The sequence below is a fragment of the Schistocerca gregaria genome, chromosome 1 (assembly GCF_023897955.1).
Source record: "Schistocerca gregaria isolate iqSchGreg1 chromosome 1, iqSchGreg1.2, whole genome shotgun sequence".
Lineage (NCBI taxonomy): Eukaryota > Metazoa > Arthropoda > Insecta > Orthoptera > Acrididae > Schistocerca > Schistocerca gregaria.
This window is the reverse complement of record NC_064920.1, coordinates 321,157,277-321,179,374: the sequence shown is the minus strand read 5'-3', so window position 1 is coordinate 321,179,374 and position 22,098 is coordinate 321,157,277. Positions and strand designations below refer to the sequence as shown.

The window sequence follows — 22,098 nt, the reverse complement described above, 5'->3', positions numbered from 1 at the left end:
TAATGCACTGAATTTAAAATTAAAAAGTTTTTTATTTATTTATAAGGTAATAACCGTGTAATAAAACTACTAAATACTTATCTACAGTGAACATATTACTGCACTGAATTGGTGCAGAAGTTAGATTGTACTTACACACGCACACACACACACACACACACACACACACACACACACACACACACACACACACACACACACACACTTATTTACAATCAACACACTACTGCCCTGAAATTGTGCAGAAGTTATATTGTACTTACATACATATATATGCACAAATCAGTTGGTTCTACTGAGAAATTTATCAATGGAGTAGAAAGAGTTGGCCACCAATAAATCCTTTCGGCTTCTCTTAAATTGAATTTCATTGGTTGTTAAGCTATTTATGGCTGCTGGCAAGTTATTGAAAATGTGTGTTTCTGAATAATGCACACCTTCTTGTACAAGACTAAGTGACTTTAAATCCTCGTAAAGATTATTCCTACTTCTAGTATTGATTCCATGAATTGAGCTGTTGGTTTGAAAAAGTGGTATATTTTTAATGACAAATTTCATTAAGGAATAAATATATTGGAAAGCAGTAGTTAGTATCCCTAGTTCCCTAAACAAGCTTCTGCAGGATGCTCTTGAGTTCACACCACATATAACTCTTATTGCTCGTTTTTGTGCCCGGAAAACTTTAGCTTGGCTTGATGAATTGACCCAAAAAATAATCCCATATGACATTATGGAATGAAAGGAAGCATAGTATGCCAGCTTTTTCATTTTTATATCCCCCATGTCTGACACAATTCGCATTGCAAAAAGAGATTTGTTAAGACGCTTCAGCAGTTCTGTGGTGTGCTCCTCCCAGTTGAATTTATTATCAAGCTGTAATCCCAAGAATTTAACACTGTCCATTTCTTCTATCTGCTTGTCATCGTATGTTAGGTATATACTCGTGGGACACCCCTTACAAATTCTGAACTGCATGTAGTGTGTTTTTTCAAAGTTTAGTGACAAAGAATTGGCTAGGAACCAGTGATTAATGTCCACAAATATTTTATTAGCTGACCTTTCTAAGACTACACTTGATTTGCTATTTATTGCAATGTTTGTATCATCGGCAAACAAAACGAACTTGGCTTCTGATAATGTTACTGATGAAACGTCATTGATATACACAAGAAAAAGAAGGGCCCTAAAATGGAACCTTGTGGGACCCCACAAGTAATTAGTTCCCAGTTGGATGATGCCTGAAAGCTTGATACAATGTCTCTTTCCTAATAACACCCTTTGTTTCCTGACAGATATATAAGATTTGAACCATTTTGCAGCATTTCCTGTTACACTATAATATTCTATTTTCCTTAAAAGGATATTGTGATTTACACAGTCAAATGCCTTTGACAGATCACAAAATATACCAGTTGCCTGCAATTTTTTGTCTAATGAATTAAGCACATTTTCACTGTAAGTGTAGATAGCCTTCTCAATATCAGAACCCTTTAGAAATCCGAACTGTGACTTTGACAGTATGTTATTTGAGATAAGCTGGTTATAAAGCCGATTATACATTACTTTTTCTAAAATTTTTGAGAATGCTGGCAAAAGTGGAATTGGACGGAAATTTGATGCTATTTCTTTATCTCCCTTCTTAAACAGTGGCTTACTTTCAGCATATTTCAACCATTCAGGAAATATTCCACTGATAAATGACTGGTTACACATATAGCTTAATATGTTACTTAACTCAGAATCACAAGCGAGGCAACATCCAACTCTATAAGAAACTGGGCAAGTCATCACTACAGGGGAACCTCCAGTGTCAAAGATAATAGTCCATAATAAAGCCCTGAGGGCTGTGAGAATAACACAGGTCTGTGCTCGTTCTGATTATGCTCTTGTAGTAGAATTAAGCCTTCCTTTCGTCTCATGCCTTTTTTGTAAATGAAGTACTTTCAGGTCAACGATGAACCAGTATTAATTTAATTAATCTAAGGCGTATCTGCGAAGCTGTAGACAAAATGTATGTCATCGTGATGTTGCATGACGATGACTAATCAGTTTTACGGAACAGCAGCGCGCCAGATGCTTTTGGCCTTGAACCGTTTCACTCGCAATACTTGACGTTGACACCACGAACAGCCAAATCTCATGTAGAAAACGAAATGAGAAACAAGTTATTAGGAAGGCCACCACATTTTATTGTGCTTGTTGCATAGATGGGCAATAGCAGCAGTGCGTTTCCCAGAGGCCATATCGAAAATGAGACAGATCTCAGACATGGGTATTCTCTCTCATGTGCTCTGTTCAGTGTTATCTTAGAGAAGATAATTACGTAAAGCAGACAACAGGAGAGACCTGGAGTAAAGATGGACGGTAATCTGAACTGTCTCGCATAAGCATACTTCAAATCCACGATTGTGATTATATTCCTAACTCCTCGAAACTAACTGCAGGCTAGCTACTCCGTTAAGACCTACCCGTTAAACTTGAATTGTGAGCAAAGTTAAATGGATAAAGCGAAATTACGGCCCTCGGCATAGACCTTAAAGTGGGGAATTAGCATAAATCTGAATGTGGTTGGCGCTATCTGACTGGAATAATGTACTTGCATATGATATAGTATGATCGAAAGCGTCTTTCTGATCACTGATTACTTGCATAATTAATTGCATAATAGATATAATGAAGGTACCAAATAGAAACACTGATTAGTTAAATACTCCAATTTATTCACAAGATCCATCAGTTTACGACATGTAAATTCAACTATGGAAAATGTGACAATCCTGTTTCCAAACTCAAGAATTTACGCTCAAATAAAACACAACGATAATTCCACTCTATACAACCCAGCCAATTCCTGACTGAAACAGTGACTGGAAGTAGATGACTACCCCCAAAAGTCACTACTCTGCTGGTACTGAGAATTATGGCGTTGTTGTACCATCCTCGACGCCGTAGCAGTGCTGGCCCTTCGTGAAGAAGACGTTGTCAGCGCCCTGTCGGAGCGCGAAGTTGTTTCAGCCCCAACTGTGGTGCAACGCCAAGACGATCTGTCCTCTATAGCCATCATCCATGGATTCGACCCGGCCACCTCCGCGATGAAAGCGCAAAAGAATGCGGACACCTCCGTGAGCAAACGCCAAATGCCTTCTCTCATGGCGCTCACTTATGCCCTCCTAACTGCTTCTCGCCAAAACAGTGCTAGCTGCTAACTGCAAAATTAAGAAATACTGCTGCCCAATCATGATGATTCCCTCCAGCTAGAAAATCTCAACAAAATAGCGCTCGCCTTCAGACGCCAATCACAATAAAAACATCTTCCCTACTATCAAAAAACAATGACTTCAGAGTTGCGCTCTTGACGTCACACGCTATTATGCCAATCACACGTTCTCCCACATATGCCGTTTGCCTCGCACCTCAGGGCTCGAGAAATAAAGCAGGAACCGTACGAGACTAGACTTTGTCTCTTTCAGACCACGCTTCCTGCATCCGGTAGATGGTTGTCTCCAAAGGAGGTCAGCAAAACACAGAAATGCTCCCCCGCCTCCGTACTTGGCACCGCACTGCTCACCGACAGGACATTAGCCTGTGCAGTGTTACAGGTGGACAGTAGCTGACCGGACCACTGAATGGGTGTTCCCTCTTCTGTTGTAAGAATTCGCCACTCAGGTACGCAGTCCTTGGCCCCCAGCCGGTCCTGTTAGGCCGCTACGTTCCCTGATCGCCATATCAAATCCAACGTGCAGTGTATTCGCATGCGCACCAGAAACGTCCACAGTCCAATGAGTCCACCACTTCGTTAATAAAGGAAAGAAATGACAATTGCACAGAACATCGTACTCCCAGTCACTGTGAATCCATCTCATCAATAAAAGTTCTCGTACCGATTTATCCTGTTGTCGATCTCTGAATTACAAAATCAGACTCTAATTTTGATGTTGGTTGTTTTTTGGGGAAGGAAACCAGTCAGCGTGGTCATCGGTCTCACCGGATTAGGGAAGGATGGGGAAGGAAGTCGGCCGTGCCCTTTCAGAGGAACCATCCCGGCATTTGCCTGGAGTGATTTAGAGAAATCACGGAAGACCTAAATCAGGATGGCCGGACGCGGGATTGAACCGTCGTCCTCCCGAATGCGAGTCCAGTGCTAATTTTGATGAGAAAGCTGTGTAAATTATCTGCTGCCTTTCAAGACGATATAGTGTTGCTAAGTGAATCAAAAGGATGTACAAGAAAATGGACAACTATGCACGGAAGGGTGGGCTAAAAGTTGATAAGTGAAATCGGAATTCATGCGGTTATGAAGAACATAAGAGCAGGAAGAATTTCTTGAGGTAGATGGCGCGAGGTTTAAGAGAGTTCACCAGTTCAAATACCGGGTGATCAAAAAGTCAGTATAAATTAGAAAACTGAATAAATCACGGAATAATGTAGATAGAGAGGTATAAATTGACAAACATGCTTGGAATGACATGGGGTTTTATTAGAACCAAAAAGTACAATAGTTCAAGAAATGTCAGACAGATGGCGCTTCATCTGATCAGAATAGCAACAATTAGCATAACAAAGTAAGACAAAGCAAATATGATGTTCTTTACAGGAAATGCTCAATATGTCCACCATCATTCCTCAACAATAGCTGTAGCCGAGGAATAATGTTGTGAACAGCACAGTAAAGCATGTACGGAGTTATGGTGAGGCATTGACGTGAGATGTTGTCTTTCAGCACCCTTAGAGATGTCGGTAGATCACGATACACTTGCGACTTCAGGTAACACCAAAGCCAATAATCGCACGGACCGAGGTCTGAGGACGTGGGAGGCCAAGCATGACGAAAGTGGCGACTGAGCACACGATCATCACTAAACGACGCGCGCAAGAGATCTTTCACGCGTCTAGCAATATGGGGTGGAGCGCCATCCTGCATAAACATCGTGCGTTCCAGCAGGCGTTAATTAGCCAGGCTGGGGATGATGCGATTCTGTAACATATCGGCGTACCTCTCACCCGTCACGATGGCAGTTACAAAACCAGAATCACGCATTTCCTCGAAGAAAAAAGGTCCGATAACGGTAGATGTGGTCAATCCAACCCATACCGTGACTTCCTCTTCTGCAGTTGTGGGCGTTGACAGACCCTCGGAGCGTGAAATGAGCTTCGTCGGTCCACAACACGTTACTCAACCAATCGTCATCTTCCGCCATCTTTTGAAACGCCTACACTGCAAATGCCCTCCGCTTCACTAAATCGCCAGGTAACAGTTCATGATGCCGATGGATTTTGTACGGAAAGCATTGGAGGGTACACCTCAGTGCCAACCAAACAGTAGTGTATGGAATACCGGTGTGACGTGCGACTGCACGAGCGCTGACTTCCCCGTGCGTAGACGAACCCGGTACAGTCTCCATTTCTTCCTGAGGTGTCTCAGCAGCATTACGCCTTCTGCTCGGTCGGCCATTACGGGGTCTATCGTCTAAACAACCCGTGTCTTCGAACTAAGAAATCATTCTCGCCACAGCTGCATTTGTCAACGGACCTTTACCGGTTTGAATCCCCTTCCTTTGGCGATAGGATCGTAACGCTGAACTAGCACATTCCCCATTCTGATAATAGAGCTTCACTAAAAGCGCCTTTTCAGGTAACGTCAACATGCTGCGACTGCTGGCGCGTCTGATTCTCTCTCTCATTTCAGCTCCTTTTATACACGATTGTCATGCGCAGTCATTGACGTTTTTCTGTCCAGCGCCATCTGTCGGACCTTTCGTGAACTTATTTTTTTTTTTTTAAAAACCCCATGTCATTGCAATCATGTGTGTCCATTCTTACCCCTCTATCTACATTATTCCGTTGTTTATTAAGTTTTCAAATTTATACTGACTTTTTGATCACCCGGTACTTGGGATCTTCGATTACTAGTGGGAACAGCATACAAATGGACATCAAGAAAGGATAGCAGTGGGAATGAAATGCATGTATACCCTAATGGAGAATATCAGCTCAAAATCAAGATCAGAAAACACTAAGATGAGAATCTAGAACACAGTGATAGACCCAGCAATCAGGTACGGTTCAGAAACGTGGAGCATGGATAAACGAGAAATGCAAAAACTACTAACATTTGAAAGAAGAGAAATAAGGAAAATACTGGGACTGATCTTACATTAATAATCATGGAAGAGGAAGAACGCGGGAATCTACCTCTTGACTCAACAACCAACAATTCTACAAAAGCTGGAGAGCAAAGAATCCAGTGGGCGGGCCATGTAGCCCTTGTGCCAAAAGAAAGAAAGATGAAGAAAGCACTTGATGGGAAGCCAATCTCCAGACGCCGCATAGGACGACCCAGGCAGTGCTGGATGGACGACCTGCATAAGGGCCAAGCAGGTCTGAGGAACCGAGCACAAAACAGGGAGGAATGGAAGTAGTTTGTTCAAGCAGCACACGATCTGTAGGTTTTTGATCGCTGGATACGTTTGTATGTGTTGGATTTAATACAAAGTGCAACCTAGGTGGAATATTGAATTAAAAGTGCAAAAGACGTACCGGACGAAACAGCCTGTATCAGATACGTCTGTTTATCTGAGATAATGACTGCGGCGTTGGAGATAAGTACAGGTGTAGCTCCTGTCTTGAACAGTCAGCACCGGCTCTTCCACATGACAAGCTGTGTGTAGATAGGTAAGCAGCAAGCGTTCCTCACAGCAGCTCGGATTTCAACTACGAAACTGTTACTTTGTTATTTTTGCGTTGCTAACTATTTTCTTATAGGGATATGTAAATTTTTAAGGCATTGCTTGATACTTTAGTATTCATATTCACATTTTACGATCTAATATAGTGCACCATAGTTGACTCCGTCGCTGCATTGGAATTAATGTTTACCAATGAAACGAATCAGAAAGAAATGTTTGTACGTCTCTTTCAGGATAATTCTTCATTTTTAATCGTGCCATGAAAGTTTTTCTGTACCCATCGTCCTAATACTGGTTCCGCAACCACAGAATTTCTCTATATAGTCGTACGTAACACTTTGCTTTGTCGAAATATATAGAGGGTAGAACAGATGTATTTTTGACTATTATTTGTGTTTATATGAACAGAAACAGATGTGTTTTCTACAGCAATGTCGTTAGAGAGTGTTACTCAGTACTAACTAGGGTCGGGAAATAAATCGGTCTTTCGCTTCTTAATGATGAAACCAAGTTTTAAGTCTAGAACCATTTGCAGAAATCTCAAAAACCATCACATTTGGATTTGATTACATCACTTCCCGATATACCCCGAAGTCTCTAAATGTAGTATGCTGGGGAAATATCACTGCAGAAACACAAGAAAACACACAAAATAGCAGTAATATCGGAACACTACCGTCGCTTGAATGACTGTCGTACAGTGATTCAGTGCTTATGTGGCATCGCTGTGGTACTCTGAACTTAGTGAGTCTTGATGTACACCGTTGATGTATGGGATGTATACTGATGCCTGACACAGGAAACTCGAATTTCAGCGATGTAGCTGCCATTAACACTCTAGCTTGCGCAATGGAATTAGTTTATAAACAGGAAGAACGTCCCGAAACAGCAGCTTAATCTCTAAATCTTTTACCACACCTTTCAACATTAGAAGTGCGTTTTGATATCAGTGTTTAGTCAGGCTAAATGCGGAGTCAGTATTAATTGAATAAAATAACTATTCACAATAGATATCGTGTGCTTCGTAAAATCTCCTAGATTACTTCTTATATATCTGATGCTAGTATGGAATTTTTTCATAATAGATTAGTAAACAGTATAATTTACTGTAAGTAAACTGTGAATATAATAGAGTGTGTGATTGTTTTAGCTCGAGAAATTACTACAACTGTAGGGAACAAATAATCAAAATGGATTATGTCCATATTTTAGTTAATTATTATTAAACTAGGTACAATTGAATTGTAACAGGAATATAACTGACATTTATTGGCATAGGGTTATTTTATTTACTATTTATGTCCCACTGGAAATTTGAAGTTTTATTTTGTAGTATTGGCTCAAGACTATACATACGACAGCAACGTAACGATTTTATGGTCTTGAGAAATGTCATAACATCGTCGTAATAAAGAACCGGGTCTGGCTTCCTTTGGAAAAGGATACCAAGACGTGGCCAGTCCTCTTCGAGTACCAGTGAGCTAATATTATACTGTATGTGGCGATTGGTAAATGCTAGTTCATATGACGTTTCTGAGGAGCTTGATGTAGGAGCAGGGGGGATACAGTGTGTCAAAGGAAGACTTAATGTTGTGCAAGAGTGATGCAAGTGATATCCATGGAGAGTAAGAAAGTTGAATTTGACGTCAAAGTGAGGTTGAGTCAGGTGGTACGAAGGCGAATTAAATCATGGAGCGGCGGCGATAGGCGTGAAAAGAGGGAGTAAGAGAGAACGGTTAGACTGTTACAATTCGCTAGCTGATGGAGTGATCGTATTTAAGTAAATTCCTAACGAACTGGGATGTAGGGTATTATCCCCATAAGCGAAGCCTTTTTTTCTTGGGCACTTGCTTTATATTTGCTGCATATTGTAATCCGGATAAATGAGGTCGGCGATTTCATGAGAAGTTGATCTACCCAGAGGCTGTTAACTAATCAGACCCAAAGTGGGATTAGTGGTCAATACAAATGGCTGCAGAGAAAGGAGGACCATCTGCAAGATCATACCGCCGTGAACAACGGGAGCGCTCTAGTTCATACCTAGCTATTTGTCATTATAGCAGCAGCGTGAAGCGGTCACTGCGGACTGCAAGAGTTATAAGTAGACGGAGAGAGAGACGTGATATTTAGCCGGAAAATTTCCCCTTTTCCCTTCCCGCCCCCTCCCCTGCCTCTCAATTTTCAGAAACATGTTATCGACGTAATGACCCAGATTTTGGACCAGTAGCAGATAAATTATCTAGTCTGATATTGAGAGATAAGATATGGCCTAACAGGGAAGTGTTGACATTATAGGTAAAAGAAAAGTCAGTCACATTCACAATATTTCTGCCGACATTTATAAAATTTTTGGAAGTGTTCATCACAGAACATCTGTAAAATGGTTAGATTTTCCTTATGTTCGGAACCGATGTCCATAATCAATATTAGTGTAAGAAGTGAACGTCACAGACGCGAAAGCGCTTTTGTATTCGTTGTGGCACGGAAGCATGCTTGAAATAAGTGCTATGACAGTTCATGACGATTACTGAATGTAGGTTGGCATCGCAAACATACTCTGTTGGTCACAAATCAGGGAACCACACAGGCCAGTCAAGAGTCCATAGCCGGCCGTTGTGGCCAAGCGGTTCTAGGCGCTTCAGTCCGGAATCGCGCTGCTGCTATGGTCGCTGGTTCGAATCCTGTCTCGGGCATGGATGTGTGTGATGTCCTTAGGTTAGTTAGGTTTAAGTAGTTCTAAGTCTAGGGGACTGATGACCTCAGATGTTAAGTCCCATAGTGCTCAGAGCTATTTGAAGAGTCCATTCACACCTCAAGGCGACTGTGGAGTGAAGTGCAGTGTGGGATATTGCATTAGCCTGTTGAAAAATTCGTACACTGGTCATGAAAGGTGTGACTGCAGGTATCACCATAGTTGCCACGGTCTAGCGAGCATTCAGCCTCCTCTCGACAAGCACCTTATAAGTCCTGTTGTCATATTCAACAGTTCCCGCGACCCGTTTCCAGGAGCTTGAGAGGTATGGCTCTTAAGAATCGATGGTTCCTGAGACCTTTCACCAGGTCGTCTACTGACACGTTGACGTCGATCTGACAGCCACAAACAGAAACGAGACTTATCACTGGACACCGTAGAACACCCTTCAACGTCCCATTTTACTCTGGCTCTACACTTTAATAGTCTATTGTCTGTGGTATGGTTTCAGCGGGAACTGATGCATGGTAGCTCGAGATCTCAGCCCAGCTTACAATTAGCTGTTCCAGATTGTTCGTAATAACATCCTTTCTGTAGAATTTTGATGAAGGCTGACTCCACAGTCTAAATTTAATTAGTGAATGAAGTCCAACACTTTGTCGTTGTCAATCATTAGGGTATGTTAGAGAGCAATTCCTTCTTTCTTTCCTGCCGCCACACCGTACCCCCCCCCCCCCCCCCCAGGACGGAAGCAATGAACCTCAACTGTCCGTGTCAAGTGTAAATCGTGACGTGTTGCAAATGTCACCGACGCGTGTAACTGAGGCAGAACGCTGAGACCAGCCTGGTATTCACCTAGCGGGGTGTGGAAAACCGCATAAGAACCACATCCAGGCTGGCCGGCACACCGGCCCTCGTCGGTAATCCGCTGCGCGGATTCGATCCGGGGCTGGCGCGCCTACCCGAGTCCAGGAAGCAGTGCGTTAGCGCTCTCGGCTACCCTGGGGTGTCGGATGTTAGAGACCAATCTACAACGCTAAAGTATGACGTACTAGAACATAGTTTCCAGCAGTCTGAACCAAAATGCGTATGATGGTAAAAGTATACCCGCTCTTCCACATACCATGTGAACAAAAATAATGTGCGAATCACAAAAGCAGCAATCATCTTGCGTAAAAATAAAAAGAATAAAATAAAAACAACCTCCACAATTATTGACAGCCATATGCGGAATGACTTCATTCAACGCTATGTGCAGCCTCTTCTCGTATTTCAACTGTTGTAATCTGCGTCTTGGTCAGAGCCAGTTGAGCGACCCGAAGATCGCACCGTGGCGTGGTACTTCTGGAAGAACACGTGTGTACTTTTCTTACCACGCTGTTGTCCTGTCTCGCCACCACTCCTTATGTAGTCATTGCACTACAGCAAGTATGCTTGGGATCTGTCAGTATGGTGCTCCCATGTCCCTCATGCCACTGACTGGACCTTTCACAAAGTCCGAAAGATAACGATAACCTACAGGTCTCAGACACGGAGCACGTCCTCTGGGCATGATATATTGCGATCTCCGATGAAAATTTCCAGTAATGGTAGATACACCTAATAAACGTCATGAACTTACACCATTCTTCATCTGTAGGATTTGGTTTTTTTTCTATACTGAAAATGAGTTCACTTACGGATGAAGTTTTAATTAACACATCACGGAAATTCTGGACTAGCAGTCTGCTAGCATTCGGCTGAGCTGTCATTTCTGTAACACTTTCCACTTCCGTGAGTGTATGCGAACTGTGAAATCATTTACTTACCTCGGGATACAGAGAATGTAGTTTCGTTGCAAGATAGTTAGCGGTAGTAAATGGACAGACCATGTGTCTTACTACTGATGTGCACTGCAACATTTAGCGCTATGCGAGCAGCTGATCATTACAGTTTCACCTGATTCCATGGCTACCGTTATTACTCGCACGTGAATGATTTTAACGGTAGCAAGTCACGTGACAAAGAAACGCACACACCGTCAGCGGTCACAGACACGCATGCTTAAGTGAATGAAGAGCAGATCATCGATTTCATCGTTCGTCACTCACAAACAGATACATAGGCGGATACTAGCCTGTTCGTGAATGGGACATTGTGCCGCGGGGTAAATCAAAGATGGTACCAATCGGCCAGCCTCCTAGTTTCGACCAACGTTTTCCGTGGTTGTAAGGCAAATGCCGCAGCTGTTCAGATGGTTCAAATGGCTATGAGCGCTATGGGACTTAACAGCGGAGGTCATCAGTCCCCTAGAACTTAAAACTACTTAAGCCTAACTAACCTAAGGACATCACACACATCCATCCCCGAGGCAGGATTCGAACCTGCGACCGTACCGGTCGCGTGGTTCCAGACTGAAGCGCCGCAGCTGTGAACCTCGTGTACCAAGTATTCTCAATTGGGCACCTCTTTGCCACACCCTCAGGTCACTGATGTATGGCTGAAAAGAATCGGGAGACGGATAACGATCCACTCTACCCGATTTGATACGAAATGAAAAATGTGATAAAGAGAAAAAAGTGTATACTGCAGATTAACGTTGGCGTACAAAACAAGCGTCTCTACCACAAATATCCATACCTATATAATAGAAACCCCAATCACATATTTGTGTGTTTAAAGCCACAGTTGCAGTATCATATAATTAAATCATTAAATGCAGCAACAACGCAGACATTTTTCTCTCTCCCTTTCTGTGTCTCTCCCTCTTTCCCCTTCTCTCTCTCTCTCTCTCTCTCTCTCTCTCTCTCTCTCTCCCCCCCTCCCTCTCCCTCTCCTCCATGAAAACGCACAGTTCAGTCATTCTGCTCATAGAATGTACCTCTCATAGATTCCTTTTTTCCCGTTTCCAGACTGACTTTAGCTTATATCTGAATATATTCGAATCTCTGTTTTCCACAACGGTTTGTCGTGGCCTGACATAAGTGGGAGAGGGAGAAAACGGGTTACTGATCAGTCTGCGCTCCCGAGCGGTACAGAGCGGAAGGAAGAAGGACAATTCACAGTGAAGGCATTTAATTGTTTTCTTCTATCTGAGTCAGCACTGGTACAGGCAATTTATTAGAAATGCAGGTGGTGAGACTCGGTAGGGAACTCGTTGTGGAGACTCTTGGACAAACAGGGTTTTGAAATAGTTGTTTATTCCAGACAGGGCTAACTAATACACTGGAGGCTAGTTCTAACGTTAGAAAAAGCTGGAATAACAATGTTACAACATAAGCCAATGCTGAAGTTCCAGGAGTGGGTGCTAACCATAGTAGCAACCACTAGCAGTATCTTAAGGCAACAACTTAATTGCAAAACAAAACATACCGAATGTGACACTGTTCACTGAGGCACTCCATGTGAGAGAGCAGACTTACGCGGAGATGGACCGAGGCTGGAGTCGACGGACGCAGATTCAGTGCCCAGATCGTCTGACTGAGAACTCCGCCAAAATGCGGAATCTAGGGGTTTTAAAGAGTCACGTGGGGGCACTGTTTTTCCCACTTGAAGCCACCCAGCCAATCCCGCAGGTCTCTTACAGGCGTCTGCCAATCACGGTTTCGTTAGGTCCCCTATACTGCTCCTAAGGCGGGGACGTTAATGCAGTTGCACTTATGCAAACCGTATTTCATATCAACATTGTTCTGCTGAAAGCTAAACGTAACTGCTCTGCCAAACAAGGCTTGCAACATTATTGTTATACTTCATTTAGCCCCGCACTTAGGGCTACCCAGAGTAGGGACTGCTAGGCGAACAGTTTTTTTGGCGTTTTCCTCCCTTTCTAACCCTTGTGAGCTTACTGACGTTGCTGTTATCAGGGTTGGTATCAAGCTAGCTTTATACGTGGCTGTTGGTTACAAAGTTTTACGGTGGCAACCTACCACAGCGTCTAGACGACATATGAAGTTACATGTTAACTCTTTGAAGAGTAACTATCGCCCTGGGACCACGTCTGGGGGCGTCTGCATTTTCTCAAGGCTCTCCCCTTAAAGTTTACTTCATGTAACAATATCTCTCTTAGTTTCGTCTGCCCTCAGCATCGTCTCTGCTTCCGCGCCTTGGAGCGCCTGTCTTCCTTTCTCACAGCTTCAAGATAACACTACAGTAGCAAGGAATAACCAATGTATTACAGGTTTTTGTCCTCTAGTGCCATGGAACGTATTCTCCCTTGTCTTATCGCACGTCCTACCAGCCTGTCCTGTCTTCTAGGTAATGTTTTCGAAATATTCCTCTCCTCGCCGATTCTGCGAAGAACCCCCTCATTGCTTTCTCAATCGTTTAATTTTCAGCATCCGTCTGTAACATGCATATCAAGTGGATCGATTATCTTAATTTTTCGAATTCCTCGCAGCAGTACCGATTCACTTTCTTACTCCTGATGTTCAGAGAATTTATAGTTGCACTCGGCCTTAATGCTTCATTCTGCTTTTTTTTTTCTTTTTTTTCTTCTTTTTTTTTTAAGAACGTAGTAGACAGTCTTAAGAAGATTTTTAGGTTCTCGTTAGTGGTGGAACATTCACAGTTAATGATCCTTGGAGGTACAGTGTTTGATATGAAGCTAAGATAACACGAAATTTAAGAATTGGTCAACTGACGATTTATATATTTTTTCCGTTGAACTAATGAAATCCCAACAACTATAGTCACATCTCACACGAAATACATGTAGTATCGTATTGGTGCAGTAGGGTTTCAAATCCTTGAACAGTCGTTTTCCATCTCTACATGTGCTGGCTTGAAAGTCGGTACAGTTCCTATAAAAAGACTGCGTTCAGCACCATTTGGAAGTAGGATGTACAACGCTCTCCTAGCCATTCTTATCTTCCTATTTTGAAGCCACTTCCTCTCATTGAGAATCAGTCAACCTCAAGAATGTGAAAGTACCTCGTTCTAGTTCACCAACCAAAGAAAAGTCCCTATCAGTATAGGGAATTTGACTCTAAGCTAATCCCTCGCATCAGGATTGGGCGCAATAAGGCAATATGTGTACTGCTTCCTCAGTCATCTCATTCCAAACACTGTCTGGTTGTTATGAAATGTAAGTTAACCTCTTGCATCGTTCCCTCTTCCAGTAGGATGGCCGTGCTCAGGTACCTGACGTTACTGGTGGCGGTGGTGGCGGTGCTCGTGTGGCTGAAGCTGAACCAGACTCCGGCGGTGCCGCGGCTGGACAGCACCTGGTGGGTGACTCGCCGCCCCGAGAAGGCCGACGGCTCCATCCGGCCATTCACCATCAACATCTCAGACAGTGTAAGTCGATACACTTCAGCTCACCCCCTAAATCAGCGAACAGCCAAGTGTATTTCCAACAACAAATTTAGATACACTTCCCTGGGGCACGCCTAAGGTTACGTGTACATATGCTGATGACTCTCCATCCAAGATAACACGCTGTGACCTCCCTGGCAAAAAATCTTCAGTGCACTTACAAATTTCGTTTGATACTCCATACGAATACACTTTCGGTAGTAAATGTTGCTGTGATATTGAGTCCAATAGTTTTTCGAATTTAAAGAATGCTAAATGTCAGTGTAATTAGTTACTTACCTGCTCCATAGATCTTTTGAACGATTATTTTACCGAAATGATGTGGGACGAGTCAGTTTACGGGATATGTACTCATAGTTAGTGTTAACATTAGTGAATACCTTTCTTACCCCTCTTCATGGAAATAAAATTTAAACTATTGTTTATTTTTAACTTTAGTTTTACAGCCTACCACTTTCTAAACGTAAATTCGTCAGTGGAATAGAAGGACTTGTTCACAAGAAATGATTCTGGGATAGATTTAAAACCTGCTTTAATTCCTGTCAGACATTTTATGTTGGACTAACGGTCAAACATTTTGTTGCATACTGAACTCCTTTCTGTGTTACTGACAAGTTTAATAATGTCAATAAAAGTTTTCTCCTCTAGCGTTATTTCTCTTGTGCTCAGTGGCAGAACTGTACACGACGTTCAGAGTCGTCGCCATGCAATTCCTGGTCCATAGAAATAGGGTACGGGTGCAATCGATGCTGATGTAGCATTCTCAACACCGACGTTTTTGAGATACCCGATTCTCGCGAAATTTGACTGCTACTGATGTGCGGATTAGCCGCGACAGCAGCTAAAACACCTACTTGGGCATCATCATTTGTTGCAGGTCGTGGTTGACGTTTCACATGTGACTGAACACTTCCTGTTTCCTTAAATCACGTAACTATCCGGCGAACGGTCCGGACACTTGGATGATGTCGATCAGGATACCGAGCAGCATACATAGCACACGCCCGTTGGGCATTTTGATCATAATAGCCATACATCAACACGATATCGACCTTTTCCGCAATTGGTAAAGGGTCCATTTTTACACGGGTTATGTTTTTTTTTTGGGTCATCAGTCTACTGACTGGTTTGATGCGGCCCGTCACGAATTCCTCTCCTGTGCTAACCTCTTCATGTCAGAGTAACACTTGCAACCTACGTCCTCAATTATTTGCTTGACGTATTCCAATCTCTGTCTTCCTCTACAGTTTTTGCCCTCTACAGCTCCCTCTAGTACCATGGAAGTCATTCCCTCATGACTTAGCAGATGTCCTATCATCCTGTCCCTTCTCCTTATCAGTGTTTTCCACATATTCCTTTCCTCTCCGATTGTGCGTAGTACCTCCTCATTCCTTACCTTATCAGTCCACCTAATTTTCAACATTCGCCTATAACACCACATCTCAAATGCTTCGATTCTCCTCTGTTCCGGTTTTCCCACAGTCCATGTTTCACTACCATAGAATGCTGTACTCCAGATGTACATCCTCAGAAATTCCTTCCTCAAATTAAGGCTGGTATTTGATATTAGTAGACTTCTCTTGGCCAGAAATGCCTTTTTTGTCATAGCGAGTCTGCTTTTGATGTCCTCCTTGCTCCGTCCGTCATTGATTATTTTACTGCCTAGGTAGCAGAATTCCTTAACTTCAGTGACTTCGTGACCATCAATGCTGATGTTGAGTTTCTCGCTGTTCTCATTTCTACTACTTCTCATTACCTCCGTCTTTCTCCGATTTACTCTCAAACCATACTGTGTACTCATTAGACTGTTCATTCCTCTTCAACTGTGTTGCCTAATGCGCTATTCCTTATTGCTGTATCTATAGCGTTAGAAAACTTCAAACGTATCTCGTCATTCCTTAGAACTTCCGTATCCCACTTCTTTGCGTATTGATTCTTCCTGACTAATGTCTTGAACTTCAACCTACCCTTCATCGCTACTGTATTGTGATCTGAGTCTAGATCTGCTCCTGGGTACGCCTTACAATCCAGTATCTGATTTCGGAATCTCTGTCTGACCATGATGTAATCTAATTGAAATCTTCCCGTATCTCCTGGCATTTTCCAAGTATACCTCCTCCTCTTGTGATTCTTGAACGGGGTATTCGCTGTTACTAGCTGAAACTTGTTACAGAACTCAATTAGTCTTTCTCCTCCTTCATTCCTTGTCCCAAGCCCATATTCTCCTGTAACCTTTTCTTCTACTCCTTCCCCTACAACTGCATTCCAGTCGCCCATGACTATTAGATTTTCGTCCCCCTTTACATACTGCATTACCCTTTCAATATCCTCATACACTTTCTCTATCTGTTCATCTTCAGCTTGCGAAGTCGGCATGTATACCTGAACTATCGTTGTCGGTGTCGGTCTGCTGTCGATTCTGATTAGAACAACCCGGTCACTGAACTGTTCACAGTAACACACCCTCTGCCTGACCTTCCTATTCATAACGAATCCTACACCTGTTATACCATTTTCTGCTGCTATTGATATTGCCCGATACTCATCTGACCAGAAATCCTTGTCTTCCTTCCCACTTCACCTCACAGACCCCTACTATATCTCTATTGAGCCTTTGCATTTCCCTTTTCAGATTTTCTAGTTTTCCTACCACGTTCAAGCTTCTGACATTCCACGCCCCGACTCGTAGAACATTGTCTGTTCGTTGATTATTCAATCTTTTTCTGATGGTAACCTCCCCCTTGGCAGTCCCCTCCCGGAGATCCGAATGGGGGACTATTCCGGAATCTTTTGCCAATGGAGAGATCATCATGATACTTCTTCAACTACAGGCCACATGTCCTGTGGATACACGTTACGTGTCTTTAATGCAGTGGTTTCCATTGCCTTGTGCATCCTCATGTCGTTGATCATTGCTGATTCTTCCGCCTTTAGGGGCAATTTCCCACCCCTAGGGTGGCCTTTGACAAGGCCGTTGGCAGAATGAGGCTGACTTCTTATGCCGGAAGTCTTCGGCCGCCAATGCTGATTATTTATCAAAATTTAGGAAGTAGCGGGGATCGAACCCGGGACCGAAGACGTTTCGATTATGAATCAAAGACGCTACCCCTAGACCACGGGTATCACGAAGCAATTACCGTCCTCACTGGCGGAATGTTACGTGACACCACGTACTTATACGTTTGTGACTATTACAGCTCCATCTACCACAAAGCGTAAAAAGTGGTGCAACTAAAACATTCATATTTCTATCTACCACAAAGCGTAAAAAGTGGTGCAACTAAAACATTCATATTTCTTTACGTACTACAGGAATATGTTATCAAAATTGGGGTTCCTATTAAAAAATAAACAAAACGCAGCTGATATCCGTTTGCCCTATGGCAGCGCCATCTGCTTTCTTCCTTCACGCTAGACGAGTTTCGTTGTTTGTAGTTTTCTTCGTTTGATGCTTATTTCGTGTGATATTTGGCCCGGTCACTATCAATGGACCACACACACACACACACACACACACACACTCACACACACACATATGGTTCATCCAGAAAGTAAGGTTCCGCATTTTTTTTTTTTTTAATACGACAACTTAGTTACATGAAAACAGTGTTTCCCGGTATTCTCTTGCGTAATCATCAAAAGAACTGAGGCACTTGTCATATTGCGGAATCAAATCAACTTTAACATTCTTGTGTCGTAGAAGTCTGCCGCATGTGAATCGAAAGAGCAGAGTCGTCCGCTTGGTTTCCGCGGTCAAGTAAGAAATCCACGTCTCGTTGACCGTGACGATCCTGTCGAGGAACTCGTCGCCGTCATCATGATGATGCTGCACAAATGCCAGTGCTGCTCCAAGGCGTTTCGTTTTGTGCTCGGGTGTAAGGTTTTCGGCACGCAAATGACAGACAATTTCTTGAACAGGAAGTGGTTAGCGACAATTTCCTGCAAGACGGATAGCGATATCTGCGGAAATTGACTGCTAAGCTCCGTAATCATGAAGCGACGGTCCGGCAGGATACGCCGCCGCGCCAGCTTAACGGGAAGATCACTGATGAGGGGCGGTCGCCCACTCCTCCCCGTTTATCACGGATGCTTGACGACCTTCGGAAAAAAACTTACACCAGCGAAGCACCAACTGTTTGAGCATGATGTTCTTCCCGTAGACCCAACAGATGAATTTGGATGGCGCTATGTTTTGTGCGTTAAAGAACCTTACCACTGGCCGAACCTCGTAGGCGGCGGGAGAACGAATAAGACACCATTTTGGGACACTACTGCCGCGACACTGGCACCCGTTCGGCCGGCGTTTCAGTGCCACGTCACAGATCTGTTGTGCATGCGCTATTTTCCCGGCTAAATACGTCTACTTTAAAGGAAACGACATCGGGAAACTTACTTTCTGGATGTAGCTCGAGTGGACCCAAAAGTGAACTTTATGGGACTCTAATTGTGATTTCTACTCAGTAACCTAAATTTTCTGCCCTTCCAACATTGTCTGAATTTATCTGACACACTTATATTTTCTTGGGGACATAGTGAGTCTCGACTTTATCTTAGCTAAGAACAGAAGTTGAATAAATGAATAAAAATGTCTACCTGTTTTGCTGAGATGTTAACTGAAGTTTGTGTTAGGTCTGTTAGCCAGGATGGTGTAGTCGATAGCCCATCTGCCATTCCGGATCGGATTACTCCTCTTTCATTATTATTTCCGGAACGTGAATATTTTCCTCGGACAAAGACCAATGCTGTGAATTGGACCCGCGGACATGCCATTCGCTACCTATCTGAACAAACTGTAGACTCTGTACTCGATTTTTGGACATATCTCAATGACCTTCATTATGTCGTTGTCCGTCACCCAAAATACAGACAATTTTTCTCGAACTTCTTTGGGAGTGCTTTCCACGACCCGCCTCGCAGCTGGAATATGTTAAGCCAAGAGAGAAGAAGGTCTCCTGTTTGAACCAATGAACATTTCTGACCAATTGAACAGAACACATCAATTTCGAGAAGACGTGACTCAACATATTACCAGCGGGATGCAGAAGGCCTGTGATCAATTACACAACAAAACTAAACAAACAAAAAAACATAACAACAACAAAAATAAAAATAAAATTCAGAAAAAGGAAGATTTTGTTTTGTTTGTAAGGATAGCCCTAACCTTGATTTCCCATATTTCCCCTGGTATATAGGCCTCTCTCGGGGGTAGGTTTAGTCAGGAGCCAACGCCAAAAGTGGACCAGATTTTTTTGTTATAGGATGAAAAGTGACGGTGGCACTTGTTTTTTGCTTTTTTAGTTCCATTTTATTAAAAAATCAAAAATAAAATAAAAAATAGAAAGGATGGTAGAATAAAAAAAGAAAAAGCAGAATAAAAACGAAAAAAGCGGTAAAAAAACAAAAAAATCTGCCTAATAGGCAACAGACCTGGGTTCAAGTCCTCGCTTGGTCACAAATTTTTATTCCTTACTTCAGCTTTTATCCTTATTGTTTCAAATATTCAGCACAACTTTGTGCATTCTGCTTGTTAAGGTTTCAGATTAATTATGTGTAAAGCCATCGAGTTTTGCAGAGTGTATGTAACATGACCTACACAATCAAACGCCTTGGAAATATCCCAAAAATTACCAACTTGTGATATTTTATTATTTAAGGCTCATAATATTTGTTGAGTGAATGTGTAAATAGCATTCTCAGTCGAGCAACCCTTCTGAAATCCAAACTGTTATATGCTAAGTAAATTATTTATACTTAAATGTGAGACTACTCTTGAGTACTGTACATTACTTCTTCGAATAGTATGGAAAAGATGTCAGTGAGGAAATTCGATGTAATTAATTAAGTGTTTCTTGTCAGCCATTTAGAAAAGAAGTTTAACAACTGCATATTTTCATACGTCTGGAAAAATTCCTTGCGTCATAGATGCATTCCATAAATCTCTAAGGACTTTACTTATTAAGTTAGAACAGCGTTTCCGAATTCTGTCTGAAAGTCCATCAACACCATATATGAGCTTTTGTATTATAGAATTTTTATAATTGTATTGATTTCGATGAGCAATGTTAGTGTTACTTCTAGTTCCTTAACTTTCACGATGTCATACGAGGAAAGTGAGAGTTCGATTATCACACTTCAGTTTTTTTTTTTAATTCTGTGATGGTTGGCGTGGGTATCATTCTGTTTGAGATACCTATAATATACTACCTATAATATACTGCCTGACAGAAAGTGGAACGGGGGAAGGAAACGAAATGAAACATCACGGGTTGAGAGTGTATAGCATGTTATTTGAGTGATGACAATATCGAGTCAAATTCACAAACAAGTTGGCAGTAAGAGCCCACTCACCACTATGTCGTTGCAACCTCCGTTGCCTGGATGCATGCACTGATTCGGTTGGGAAGGATGTCAAGAGCCGTTGTACCACAGCCTGGGGCAAGATGGCTCACAACTGGTGTAACTGGCCCTTGATATCCTGGATACTGGTACTGGGACGCAGTTGACGTTTGAGTTGGTCCCATGCTTGTTCTATTGGGACAGACCTGAGGTTTATGGTGGTCACAGGAGTACCTTAACATCAAGCCCGCGCGGTTGGCCGTGCGATCTAACGCAAGGCTTTCCGGATGGGAAGGAGCGCCGGTCCCCGGCACGAATCCGCCCGGCGGATTAGTGTCGAGGTCCGGTGATCCGGCCAGTCTGTGGATGGTTTTTAGGCGGTTTTCCATCTGTCTCGGCGAATGCGGGCTGGTTCCCCTTATTCCGCCTCAGCTTCACTATGTCGGCGATTGCTGCCCGAACAAGTTCTCCATGTACGCGTACACTACCATTACTCTACCACGAAAACATAGGGGTTACACTCGTGTGGTGTGAGACGTTTCCTGGAGGGCCCACCGGGGGCAGAGCCGCACAATAACACTGGGTTCGGTGTGGGGCGACGGAGGGGTGAAGTGGACTGCGGTAGTCGTCGTGGGATTGCGGACCACTGCAGCTGCGGCGGGGACAGAGCCTCTCCGTCGTTTCCAGGTCCCCGGTTAGCATAACATAACATAACATAACCTTAACATCAAGCAGATGGTTCGTAGAAACATATGCCATGTGTGGACGAGCAACCGTGTTACTGAAAAACGGGACCACGATATTTTCGCCTTATTCGTAACACAAAAAATGAGGATGCTGCATGTACGTGATGTCCTGTTGTACCGTCAAAGTTCCCTCAGTCACTACCAGCCTTGAACTGGAAGCAGACCCAGTGGCATCAGTAGCACCACTGTGCATCTCCAAAACATAGGAAGGAAGTGACCTCTCCCCACGTCGCAGCCATACTCACCGACGATGGTCATCTAGGCTAGTGGAGAACCGCGACTCATTGCTGAACATAATCTGACGCCAATCATCAGTAGTCTATGCTTCCCAGGTACGGCACCCTTC

The 22,098-nt window shown here is 43.1% G+C and overlaps 1 protein-coding gene across 4 annotated transcripts in view; it reads left to right on the top strand.

Moving 5' to 3' along the window:
- LOC126343702 (juvenile hormone epoxide hydrolase 1-like) overlaps positions 1-22,098 on the top strand; it is a 52,507-nt gene that overhangs the window by 7,937 nt on the left and 22,472 nt on the right. Inside the window, exons 1-2 of one of the 4 annotated variants that reach the window (XM_050001962.1) lie at positions 6,608-6,672; positions 14,475-14,652. In XM_050001962.1, coding sequence (XP_049857919.1) covers positions 14,479-14,652 — 174 coding nt within the window. In that variant the 5' untranslated portion in view covers positions 6,608-6,672; positions 14,475-14,478. Of the gene's footprint in view, positions 1-6,607; positions 6,673-14,474; positions 14,653-22,098 lie in introns of those variants that run through there. The other 3 variants (XM_050001961.1, XM_050001959.1, XM_050001960.1) reach the window with 3 other exon arrangements.